Source organism: Microcebus murinus, chromosome 8 (assembly GCF_040939455.1).
Source record: "Microcebus murinus isolate Inina chromosome 8, M.murinus_Inina_mat1.0, whole genome shotgun sequence".
Classification (NCBI taxonomy): Eukaryota; Metazoa; Chordata; class Mammalia; order Primates; family Cheirogaleidae; genus Microcebus; species Microcebus murinus.
Window position 1 is genome coordinate 70685761 of NC_134111.1, and position 12624 is coordinate 70698384.

Here is a 12624-nt window from a genome sequence, read left to right on the forward strand (position 1 = left end):
AAAAAGTTTGAGGACCCCTGGTCTGGTGGGTCCATGGTACTGACAAGCAGTATTACCACAGTTACCTAGTCCAGTACTTCTCAAACTTGAATGTGCATATAGATCAACCGGGCATCTTGTAAAAAGGCATATTCTGATCCAGTAGAGCTGGGGCAGAGCTGAAAACCTGTATTTCTGACAAGCTCCCAGGTGACACAAATGCTGTCAATCTGTGGGGTAGTAAGGTCCTAGACAACTGTTTTGCATCTTCTCCCTCAAATCTCCAACATTCTCCCATCCTCACTCTCAGCTGATGGCCCTGATTCATATTTTACCAAGAAAAGAAAATCAGATCAGACATTCCACAAACTCCCAGAACATCTACTGACTTACCAGTATCCTTGGCCATATCCTCTGCTTTCTCCTTTATCAAGGATGAATGATCAGTATCCATGAGCCTAACCCCCAGCTAGATTCCATTCCCTCAAGGATATTGTTCAAGCAATTGTCCTTCCCATCACAAATCTTCAATGTGTCCCTCAATTTTGGATTACTCTCATCTAAATACAAATATATTATAATTTTTCCCAACTTAAACAATTCTCTTACCCTACAACACATTCCTCTATCTCCTTGTAAATTTCTCCAGTTGCCCATCCCCTCACCCTGTCTTCAATGCCTCTCCTCCCATTCTCTTTAACCTAATCCAACTTTTCCTCTTACTGCTCTGCCAAAACTTCTGATCTCCACATTGCTAAATCTCGCTCATTTTATGTGATCAAACTGCGGTATTTCACACAGATGATCATCCCTCCTCCTTGAAGTGCTTTCTTCAATAAAATTCTAGAACATCATGTTCTCTTAGTTTCCTCCTACTCCACTGGCCACTTCCTCTTAGTCTCCCTGCTGTTTCTTCCTCTTCTCCCCTGACTTCCAAATATGCTGACATATCTCAGGGTTTAGTCCTTAAAACTCTTCCATCTCCCTCTCTCTCCCTTTCCTTCCTTCTTTCTTTCTCCTTCCTCTCTCTCTCTCACCCCTGCCCCTTATATCCAATACATTAGAAAATATTGAGTGTGCAGCCTTCCAAATACATCAAAATACATCCAGAATCTGATTACTTCTCATTACTTCCTGCTACTTCTACCCAGGTCCAAGCTACCATTTTCCCTTCTGTGTACCACTGCAATAATTTCCTAATTGTCTCCTGTCTTCTGCCCTTATCACCAATCTATTCTCAAAAGAGCAGCCAGAATTGATGCATTTAAAATTTAAGTCAGATCATGTTACTTTTCTACTCAAAACCCCCCAGTGACTTCCAAACTCATTCAGATCAAAACCCCCCAGTGACTTCCAAACTCATTCATACCTCTTTGTTCTGCTCTCCTTAATCCTTCAGCTCCCATATTATCCCTAAACATACGTTTGCACCTGCCATTTACTTTGTCTGTGATACCCTTCCCTAAATATCCATTCCCATACCTCCTTTAGTTTACCTTCACTCAGTATGATCGTAACACAGAAAATTAAGTCCTTTTCTAATCTATTTTATTTTTTTTTTATTTTATTTTATTTTATTTTATTTTTTTTTTTGAGACAGAGTCTCACTTTCTTGCCCAGGCTAGAGTGAGTGCCGTGGCGTCAGCCTGGCTCACAGCAACCTCAATCTCCTGGGCTCAGCGATCCTACTGCCTCAGCCTCCCTAGTAGCTGGGACTACAGGCATGCGCCACCATGCCCGGCTAATTTTTTTTGTATATATATTTTTAGTTAGTCAATTAATTTATTTCTATATTTTGGTAGAGACGGGGTCTTGCTCAGGCTGGTTTTGAACTCCTGACCTCGAGCAATCTGCCCGCCTCGGCCTCCCAGAGTGCTAGGATTACAGGCGTGAGCCACCACGCCCGGCCTCTAATCTATTTTAAAATAACACACTCCCATACCTCAATTTCCTATTCCCTTTCCCTGCTTTTTCTTCATATCATTTAACATCTGACATAACTATATATTTAGTTGTTTATTGTCCGTCCCCCTCACTGGAATGTAAGCTCCACAAAAATAAGGGATTTTTAAAACTTGTTCAATTCTGGATATCCTGGTTCCTTGTACAGTACCTAGCACATAAGACACATTCAGTAAATGTTTATGGAGGGAAAGTAGGGACTAAAGGGAAAGCCTGATCAGAAATAACAGTCCAGAATTCTATGCAGGAAAGACCTCTATGGCAGCGGCAAAACTGACCCTCACCACTCTTCCCCAACAAAAGTGTTATATATAATACAAGTAGAAAACAAATTTACTATCATAGGCCACCTCATAGTTCATAAAGTAGAAGTTTACTGGACTAACCATTGTGATAGCTAAAGATTTAATTAATAGCAGCAGACAGCCTGGAATGATTCTCAGTGTTCACAGTATACCATCAGGGATTAACTGGGGGTTGCCTTGCCTCAACAAATTTCCTAAAAATGCTTCTAGTATTCCTATATAACTCATGCCTGGGAGGTAGGGGACAATTTCACAGCTAAGCATCATCATGATAAAGGCCATGGATTAATAGGGCTAATGTAATGTACCCAGATCAAGATGATTGACTACACTGAAATATTATATAATAGATATGCCTGGAATAGAAAGCATACCACAAGGCATTACTTAGCCAAAATGTTTCCTGCTTTGTTTTGCTGTGCAGCATATCAGAGATGTAAATGCAGTAGGACCTATTTTAGAATAAAATATATACCAAAGTCAATAACATTTGCCAACTACAGTAATTTTAGTCTTAAAACTATTACGTTAGCACTAGCTCAAGACAAAATGATTATAGATCCCAGATCACAAACATTTCATTGGCATATCTGCAATAAAAAACAATTTTTAAGATTATTGTATATATACACAACTTCAACTAAGTTATGGAAACCTAATCATCCTTTCAGAACATGCTTCATTTTTAATCTTCTGAACACTTGAAACGTAACCTTATATACGAAATCTTCTAAGCAATTACACAGTCGACTTGGAAACAGGAAAGTACTGAAATTAGGCACAATATAAAATAAGGAAGGCAAAATACTTCCTTGAACTTCAATGAAAAGCACAATCTATTTCAAATATATGCTTTGATTTGCAAAATAAGTTGATAAATGAGAACATCTAGATATTAAAACTTACTTTGCCATATCTCTGGCCAATTGCATAAAACGTTCTCCATCAGATGGAGACAAAAGGTTTAAAATACGCCTATAACCATCCATGGCCATTTTGTGATCACCCATCTGTTCATAAAGACTTGATCGCTCCCACAGATAACGGACATTAGTAGGTTCATATTTAAGAGCTAAAAAGAAAGAAATATAAATTATAAAATTATCACAAAAAGGGGTGCCGTGTACCCAGGTGCGACCCATCATCTCAGAAAATTTAATAAACATTTTGATTCTCCAATGGAACTAAGGGAGTTATTCTGGGATAAACCTATCTTCACAGGAACTCTCAACTAGGTTTGATCCAAGACCAGATAGAACCTGAATCTCCATATGAATCTTCTTCACTTGATCACTGTATTCTGACAGTAACCCTTAAGGAATGGCTTAGAACCAACAATGATCTCTGAAGAACTGAAGGTTCTGTTCATCTACCAACCTTCGTGTTGTATTCTCTCCCAATGTTAAAAAGTCACTGATAAACATGATAGCAGAGAGACCCCAAATATTTACCTCTGTATTACAAAATATAAGAAACAAATATATGTCAGTCAATATCACAACCCAGAGTAGCAAGTGCAATTATCAAAAAACCTATTATGTAACATCAAAGTGAGGAAAATATTTTAATTACCTTTTGTATAGCAAAAAATAGCCTGCTTAATATTGTCTTGTTCCAGAGACATTTCTGCCAGTCTAACCCATTCTTCTGTGTCACTTGGATTTAAATGTGCTGCAATCAACTCAAACTGCAACGATTTCTCCATGTCACCTTGGTCCTCATATATCATGGCAAGAGTAGAGAATGGCTCATAAGCCAGAGGAGCTGTAACGAATTAAAAAAAATAACTTCCATTGGCTGAAAGAGGCTTGAGCTGATGTCAATCCATGGTTCAAACTGTGGGTCTTTTAATACCTGAACTCTTTAAATCACTCTAGCAGAATTATACTAACTATTTAATGGAATTTAGAACACACAGTAGGTCATATCTGCTTTATTTTCATACATTTTTAGCATTTTTAAGTCATTTTCTCAGAGCAAAGTATAATTTCATGAACAATCCTACACTCTGCCACACGTTCCTTGTGAAAATCCCCCTTTGCTAAAAGGGGGATGTATGCATAGCCCAATAACTCAGCAAATTAATCCCAATGAGCATCAGCCCATCAGTGGCACTGAATCTCCGTGATCTAGTTCCCACACCAAAAAGTATGGTGTGAATGGATGGATGACACCTAAGCAGCACCTAAACCCAGGATATCGACATGAGTAGCTGATCTACGTTTCTGAAACACTGTTTCTGAAACAAAATTCAAAGATTACAAGGTAATAAAGTCAAAGATTTCTGTCAAAAGTAAATAATTATAAACTGAAATAAAGGAACAGATAATACTAGAAAGAACCAAATGAAATACACCAAAGGAAAAAGTTTGCCAAATCTTATTTCTGAAGGAATAAATAAGAAAAAGCAGTAGCCTCAAATTACCCTAAGGAATAAGCCAGGAAATTATAATAAGACCTCTACAAGGACCCTTGCCCAACTAAAAGGAAATGTCCATACAGGGAAAAGATAAATTAAAAGTTTACTGTTTTACAACTACCCACGCCACTCTGCAGGGGATTATTTGGCAATACACCAGGGAAGCAAAATAATATGGGTAATTAGTCAAAAAAATCAATCGGAAGATGTCCTTCAATTGATCAAGATGTGCTGTTTGAGAGATAAGATGACAAGTTTAAATTGTGTCTTTTACCAAAAAATAGATTAAAATAATCTAGCACTGCCTAATTTGAAAAATGGAAGGAAAAAGAATGTTCTTCAAGTGGTTTTATATGTGTGTCATATTTAAAGAAGACTAACAATAAAAAGTCTAAAATCCCTAAAATGAAACATTAAAAAACAAATGAAAAAAAGAGCCTGTAAAAATTCAATAAATATTAATATTCCACTGAATCATACTCTGTGATTTTCATTTTCTTATAAAAAGTAGAAATTATTGTTACCACAATCACCTCCGAGCTTCTGGATATATTTTCCAAAGAGTATAGTGAAGAACTCTTCTATTTCTTTTAAAAGTCAAACTATTAAACTGCTATTATCCATAAAGTCCCCACAGAACACACCTTGTCTTATGATTTCCATGCACATCAGTATTGCCTCTTCACGTTCTCCTCGAGCAAAGCGAATGTTGGCTTCACCCATGAGACCTCTCAGAGCTCTTGGAAGTTTACTCCGAGGCCTTTTCTCCTGTATGGAAAAAAAATTTACGTTACATTTACATTAAATATGGTAAAGTCTTAGATTTCAATTCCAACTATATTAATAAATACAGAATATAATGAAACTGAAATATCCCTTTAAATTTTTTCAATTTTCTAAACTCAGAACCAAATAATTACAATTTTAACTAACTGTTTAGCCTGAAAGTCTACACTGCAGGAAAAAGTCTAAAACTCAATTGCAGGAAAGAACAAAATTATTCTATGATACTCTCCAAAGAGAAGCACCTCAGAAAGTTTAGGGAAAAACCTCCCTACAGTGCAAAGCTCAAAGTACAGTAAAATATATAAAGAAAGAAAAAACCAAGTGGTCAGGAATTATTAAATTACTAATTAGAATACTAACAAATGTAGAACTGGCTGTTGCAAAATGGATTTATGTGCCAGGAGACTTATTATGAAATAATCTACTGAAGATCCTCCTTCATGCTAATTTATCCACTCAGACCGAAGTTGGTTAAAAAAATATGAGTTATATTATGGCCTTTTTAAAAGCAAAATTACAATCCATTTTGACATATATAATAAAGATTTTGCATAAAAATTCTCTAAAAGGGCCAGGCAAGGTGGCTCACACCTGTAGTCCTAGCACTCTGAGAGGCCGAGGCGGATGGATTGCTGGAGGTCAGGAGTTCGAAACCAGCCTGAGCAAGAGCAAGACCCTGTCTCTACTATAAATAGAAAGAAATTAATTGGCCAACAAATATATATACAAAAAATTAGCCGGGCATGGTGACGCATGCCTGTAGTCCCAGCCACTCGGGAGGCTGAGGCAGTAGAATGCCCATGAGTTTGAGATTGCTGTGAGCTAGGCTGACGCCATGGCACTCACTCCAGCCTGGGCAACAAAGCGAGACTCTGTCTCAAAAAAAAAAAAAAAAAAAAAAAAAAATTCTCTAAAAGGAAACATAAGAAAAAAATGTCAGTAGTTGTCCTATACTATTTCCTTTCCTATAGTTTGAATTGTTTCCTGACTATAAAGACTTCTTTTTCAATTACTATGTCACTTTCTTATATTCTGTTTATAAACACCAAAATAAGTAACAATTTACCTTCATCATTTTCTTGGTTTCACGATTGAGAACCATTTCCAATACAAATACATCGCCTGCAGTGGGTTGCTCAGGTGTTTCTTCCTCTTCCTCCTCCTCTTCTTCTTCCTCCTCATCATCTTCATTCTCTCCAAGCATGGAAGCAAAGACCTTGTGAACTGACTTACTCACTCCATCTGATGTTTCTCCTGAGAAAAGAGATATTGGTTGGTTAAAAAAAAAATGAAAAATTGTATTTTCTGGAGTATAAATTTCTGTCCCAGCAACACCAAATTTGAAAGTAAAAAACAGTAAATGAACACCCCCAAAAAACAACCCAAAGAAGAAAGCTGTCACAAAGCCACATATTTTACTTTGTAGGAATGGCTAACTCATCCTTTAGGGTTCCTCCAGATATACAGGCAAAATTACCTGGAAAATCAAGGGCACATACAGTAATAGTTAAAAGCAGAGGAAAAAAATAAAAATAAAAATTATAAGATGTAGACCTAAGAACTAAAGAAGCCTGGTGGTACAGAACCCAGGTGGTATAGTGGGATAGCCTGTTATATGTGAGGGCTCTAGAGCCAAGCTGCCTGGTTTCAAACTTTTATCTCCATCTGTCACTAGCTGCATAACCTTGGACAAATCACTGAAGCTCTCTATACCTCGATTTTCTCATTTGTAAAAAGGGGTTAATAATAATGTCTGCCTTATATAGGGCTACTCTGAGAACGAAATGAGTGCCTATGTGTGTGTGTGTGTGTGTATATATATATATGCTTAGAATAATGCCTAGCATACAGTGGAAAGCTCACAAAATGCTACCATTAGTATTAAAATAGATTATTTCAGGAACAAAATAACATGACATACTTCATTTGTATCTTAGAGGATACCATTACAGTACAATGATGTTTGTATATTCATAATCATGACCTTGAATGATGTTCTGTGAAACAAAGCAGAGACATTGCTATATCATCTGAGTATCTGTCTCCTCCAAAACTCATGTTGAAATTTAACCCCCAATGTGGCATTGTTGAAAGGTGGGGCCTTTTAAGAGGAGAATGGATGAATGCATTCATAGGTTAATGGCTTAACAGGGGAGTGGGACTGGTGGCTTTATAAGAGGATGAGAGACCAGAGCCAGCACAGCTCAGCCCTCTTTGCAATGTGATACACTACACCACCTCAGGACTCTGAAGTCCCCACCAACAAGAAGGTCCTCATTACATGCAGTCCCTCGACTTTGGACTTCTTAGTCTTCCTAACTATAAGAAATAACTTCTTTTTCCTTAAAAATCACCCAGTTTCAGGTATTCTGTTATAAGCAACAGAAAACAGACTAAGACAGACATGTAATACATTTTTAAAAAGTTCCAACAAAATAGTTAACATTTTTAATACGTGTGTGTGTGTGTGTGTGTTACAGCATACAAAACCTTGGCCAGGTTCCGTGGCTCCCTCCTGTAATCCTAGCACTTTGGGAGGCCAAGGCAGAAGGATCACTTGAAGTCAGGAGTTTGAAACCAGTCTGAGCAAGAGTGAGACCCTGTCTCTAAAAACTAGAAAAATTAGCCAGGTGTGGTGGTGAGCACCTGTAGTCTCAGATACTGAGGAGACTGAACCAGGAGGATCGCTTGAGCCCAGAAGTGTGAGGTTGCAGTGAGCTATGACAACGCCACTACACTCTAGCCTGGGCAACAAAGTGAGACCCTATCTCAAAAACATCCCCCCACCAAAAAAAAAACCCTTAAGCTATTCACTTATATGAAATACTTTGAACCCTAAAGATGCTGGATAAATAAGATAATCAATGTTTAGTAAAGAACAGATTTAAAAAGCCACATGTTCTGATCAAATAAATAATTATTATAAAGTCATAAGGATCATTTTTAAGAATTTTGTACATCCAAAATAAAGATGAAATGTGTGAAATTTATCACAGGAAGAGTACACAGAAATAATCCATCTTGATAGATAAAAAGCAACATTGTGTAAAATACGACATCCATTCCTAATAAAAATTCTTAGTCAACTGAAAATGAAAGGGAGTATCTTTAATTCCATGAAGAGTATCTACAGAAAACTTTCCACACAGTTAATGATGAATTATAGAAAGTTACTAAGAATGAAACAAAGATGCCTGCTATCACCACTTCCAGTTCAACATTTTACCAGAGGTCCTAGCCAGTGCAACAGAGAAATAAAAGGCATAAAGATGGCAAGGGAGAAATAAAATGTTCATTACTTACAGAAGACATGGTTATGTAAGTAGAAATCCAAAACAATCTACATACAAACTGTCAGAATACATGAATTTAGCAAGGCTGTTGGAGACAAGGTCAATATATAAAAATTAATTATAGTTTTATATCTCAGTAACAATGAATTGAAAATAAAAGATGACCCTAACTGCATGATGTGTTGGAAAGGAGCTCAAAAGCAAGAATATAGCAGTGGTATTCAGCAATATCCAGGAGGAAATAGACAATGGCCATATATTCCAATTAGCAGACTTTGCCAAAGGTCGTTCAAAACTGACTCCTTCTGTTGTAAAGACATGCACACACTCACCAAGAGTCTTGGCAGAGTTCTGGGATAATTCCTTCCTAGGATATCACAAACTTTATATCTTAAAAGGACTGATGGGATTATTTGAGCTGAGGCCAGCCAGCCCTTGTGTGCCTGACTGCTCATAAGCCTGAACTGGACTCAGGTAACCCATTTTTTAGGGAGGGCCTGGTGGCAGCTTTAGGCAACAAGACTGACAGGCACCCAGTGTGCCTACTGCTACAGTTACACCTCAAAGACCTGATGACAGAAGAGCAGCTCCTCCCCTGAGCAGGTAAAGAAGGAACCACAGGTTGTCAGAACAACTTCAGCCACCTTTACCACCCCACTTGCCTGGCAAAGTAAGAAACTGGAACCCCAGTTTTCATTCCTCTTTGCCCCTTCTTCCCTACTTGGTCCAGAGAGGTAGGAATAAAATAAGTCTGTTTTATGCCCATCCTATGAGCATGTATTCTCTGTGTAAAGGCTTATTTGTTTAGAGAGAAAACAGCCAGCCTCTACTTCTACCCACTAGAACTAGAAAGTTTTGTTTAGTTCTCAGATACTTTACACGAAGCTACATTCTAATGGACAGTTCAGCAACCCAAGAAACTTGACATGGGTAGGAAATGGATACCCTGAGCTACACCAGCATTGTGAGCACCAGGAAGGGCTATCAGTCACTGGAAATTAGTAAATTTGCATACTAGTTCATCAATTAGGATCTGACAAGTTTAATTGGTCTGGGTACACTAACCAAATTTAATGTCCAGACATGCAAAGCTAAGGACTGGATCCTAGAATGAGGTAGCATACCAAGATATCTTGTGTGTAAGGTCCCATCTGGGCAACCAGCTGGCCTTCCACTCTATCATTTCTACCTTATCTCCCTATAACCAAAGCTGTGGTTTGGAAGCCACTTTGTATTGAACTATTAATTCATTACAATCTGGGGGAGTACAGTCTGGAAGCATTTAGTCACCAACTTAGAGGGCCAATTTAAAATAATGATTGTAAAAAGGCTCCCAAACAAATATTCGTGTCAATTTGAAACACTTTTCCATCACTAAACTCACAAAAGTAACCATCACTCTATTCAGTAACTCAACAAATATTTATTGAGCACCAAGCATTACAGTCTTGATTAACCAGATAATCAACAGAATATCATTACAATGATAAAATGATTTTTTCACTAAATTACTTTTCTTAGATACTCTTAACATTTAATGCAGGTAGCAACTAATCTTAACATACCTTCGTTGACATCTTTGTCTTGGGATTTGGTAGAGTCAATTCCTGATGATGACGGAACTTCAGAGTCATCTGGATTTTCTTCAGCTGATAACTTTCCTTTTTCCTGAAGACTCTATGATTGAAAATTTATTTAATGATTCCAAAAACTAATGCAAATCTAGCTCTCTCCAATTAAAGTATCTTGTTCTAGTTCTAGCTTTGCCACTCAGTCATTTTGTGACCAGGGGCGGCCCATTTATATATAGAATAAGGCATTTGCCTTATTTTCTATTTCTATAAAACTTCAGCTTAAACACACATACATAGTATGTGGAGTCTAAATTTGAATATTGCCAAATCATTTCAAAGTACTTAGGTTTTACCCTTCTGTCTCAGTTATTTGTAAAACAAAAAGAATTATTAATAATATCTTAATGATTTCATTAATCTACACATTGTATCCTAATACTGTCCCATGAATTAGGAAAGAATCCACCAGCTAACTTCAAAAGGTTCAATTTTATTTTCCCTTGGGCTTCAAATAAGTGAGAAATACCGAAAGTTCAGATATTCCTAAGTATGTCCTCGTTAGTATAGTGGTGAGTATCCCCACCTGTCAGATATTCCTAAGTATGAAAAAAACAGGTATTCGTTAACTACGTTTTTGGTAGGAGATTACATCACGCCAGTGGGAGACTCCTCAAAAATGGGAGCTCAACAATTCCAGCTTAGAAGTTGAGAAAGGCCTAAAGAGGTGAAGCCGGGTGTGGTGGCTCACGCCTGTAATCCTAGCACTCTAGGAAGCCAAGACGGGCGGATCACTCAAGGTCAAGAGTTCGAAACCAGCCTCAGCAAGAGCGAGACTTCGTCTCTACTAAAAATAGAAAGAAATTAATTGGCTAACTAAAAATACATAGAAAAAATTAGCGGGACATGGTGGCGCATGCCTGTAGTCCCAGCTACTCAGGAGGTTGAGGCAGGAGGATCGCCTGAGCCCAGAAGTTGGAGGTTGCTGTGAACTAGGATGACGGCACTCTAGCCCGGGCAACAGAGTGAGACTCTATCTCAAAAAAAAAAAAAAAAAAAAAAAAGAGGGGGGGAAATGGGCATTTATTGAAACCTTAAAATCTGTACCCCCATAATATGCCGAAATAAAAAAAAAAAAAAGAAAAGAAAGAAAAGAAGAAAAAAAAAAAAAAGAGGTGAGTTGCCCACCCACGGTCACAAAACGACTTAGCGGCAAAGGTAGGACTAGAACCATATACTATATGACACCAAACTCTTTTCCTCAACTCCCCATTTAACCTACCGACACTAAGCTACCCTCAAAAATTAAGTATTAGGTAAAAAGAATAAATAAAAGGTTACCACCGAGACAAAAGCTTTCAGGTGGGGGAATACATTTTTAAAAGGAGCTTAGCACAGTGATAAGGGAGGGGTGAGAACCAGAGTTTCTGTAAGAAAGGGAAAGCTGCTGGAGTTCCCAGCCCGCTCATCACAGCAAAAGGGTTCATCTGAGTCCTCCACATCTCTAAATGCATTAAGGCGAGGAGAAACTGAAGAGCATCCAGCCTAGCATATCCTCACCTTCTTCTCGCGGGTTTTTCTCTCTTCTCTCCGCCTTTCGAACTCCTCAAAGGAGATTTTCCCTTCCAGGTAGTCAATGAGTTCCGGGCTGAACCCCGACATATCTGCAAGGTCGTCTGTGCAGCCCCAGCAACCCGGACACCGAACCAGAAAAGCAGCACTTCCCAGACCCAACCTCAGGCCGGGCCGCCGTGAGCGAGGACCGGCGTCCTCCAGTAAAGTCGCCCGGCCTGCGCTACACTCGCAGCGGTCGGGTTCCGAGGGCGCACCCGGCCGGGGCCTACTTCCGCTCGGCAGGGGCGGGACCCTCGGGGCGGAGTCGCCGCGCGCCCGGCCTTCTCCAGCTGTCTCCCTCAGGCTTCCTGCTTAAAGGATAATAGGCAGTTGGAAAGAAAAGTACTTTAAAGAGATTTTCTTTAATCTAGCTAATTTCCTTCAATTCTTAACTAAGATGTTTGTTTCATTCTCCAATCCATTTTCTTTTCCGAATGTTCTTTAAATTAGTTTAGTCTTTGCTGTAGTGACTTTCCCCCCTTAATTTAACCATTTGCTCTGCCACGTGCATGTTTCACTTTGCACAAAAAGCTAAAGTTCTCCTGCAATTTACGCATTAAATCCCACCCCCTCCAGGACCTTCAATTTCCCCTTTTTGCACAAATCCTCGAACTCTCCCTTTCCTCAGGCTCCTTCTCAGTCTATAAAGAAGTTCATCTGGTTTTTCCTTCCTGATTTTCCTGATTTCTAAATAA

General features: G+C 38.5%; 1 protein-coding gene across 1 annotated transcript in view; it reads right to left on the reverse strand.

The window, feature by feature from the left end:
- The window catches only part of GTF3C3 (general transcription factor IIIC subunit 3), a 30754-nt gene extending 18633 nt beyond the window's left edge, over positions 1-12121 (reverse strand). The window contains exons 1-6 of the mRNA XM_012776968.2: positions 11876-12121; positions 10310-10421; positions 6518-6705; positions 5310-5433; positions 3819-4010; positions 3153-3318 (exon numbers count right to left, since the gene is read on the reverse strand). Coding sequence (XP_012632422.1) covers positions 3153-3318; positions 3819-4010; positions 5310-5433; positions 6518-6705; positions 10310-10421; positions 11876-11977 — 884 coding nt within the window. The 5' untranslated portion in view covers positions 11978-12121. The remainder of the gene's footprint in view (positions 1-3152; positions 3319-3818; positions 4011-5309; positions 5434-6517; positions 6706-10309; positions 10422-11875) is intronic.
- Positions 12122-12624: the final 503 nt, after the last annotated feature.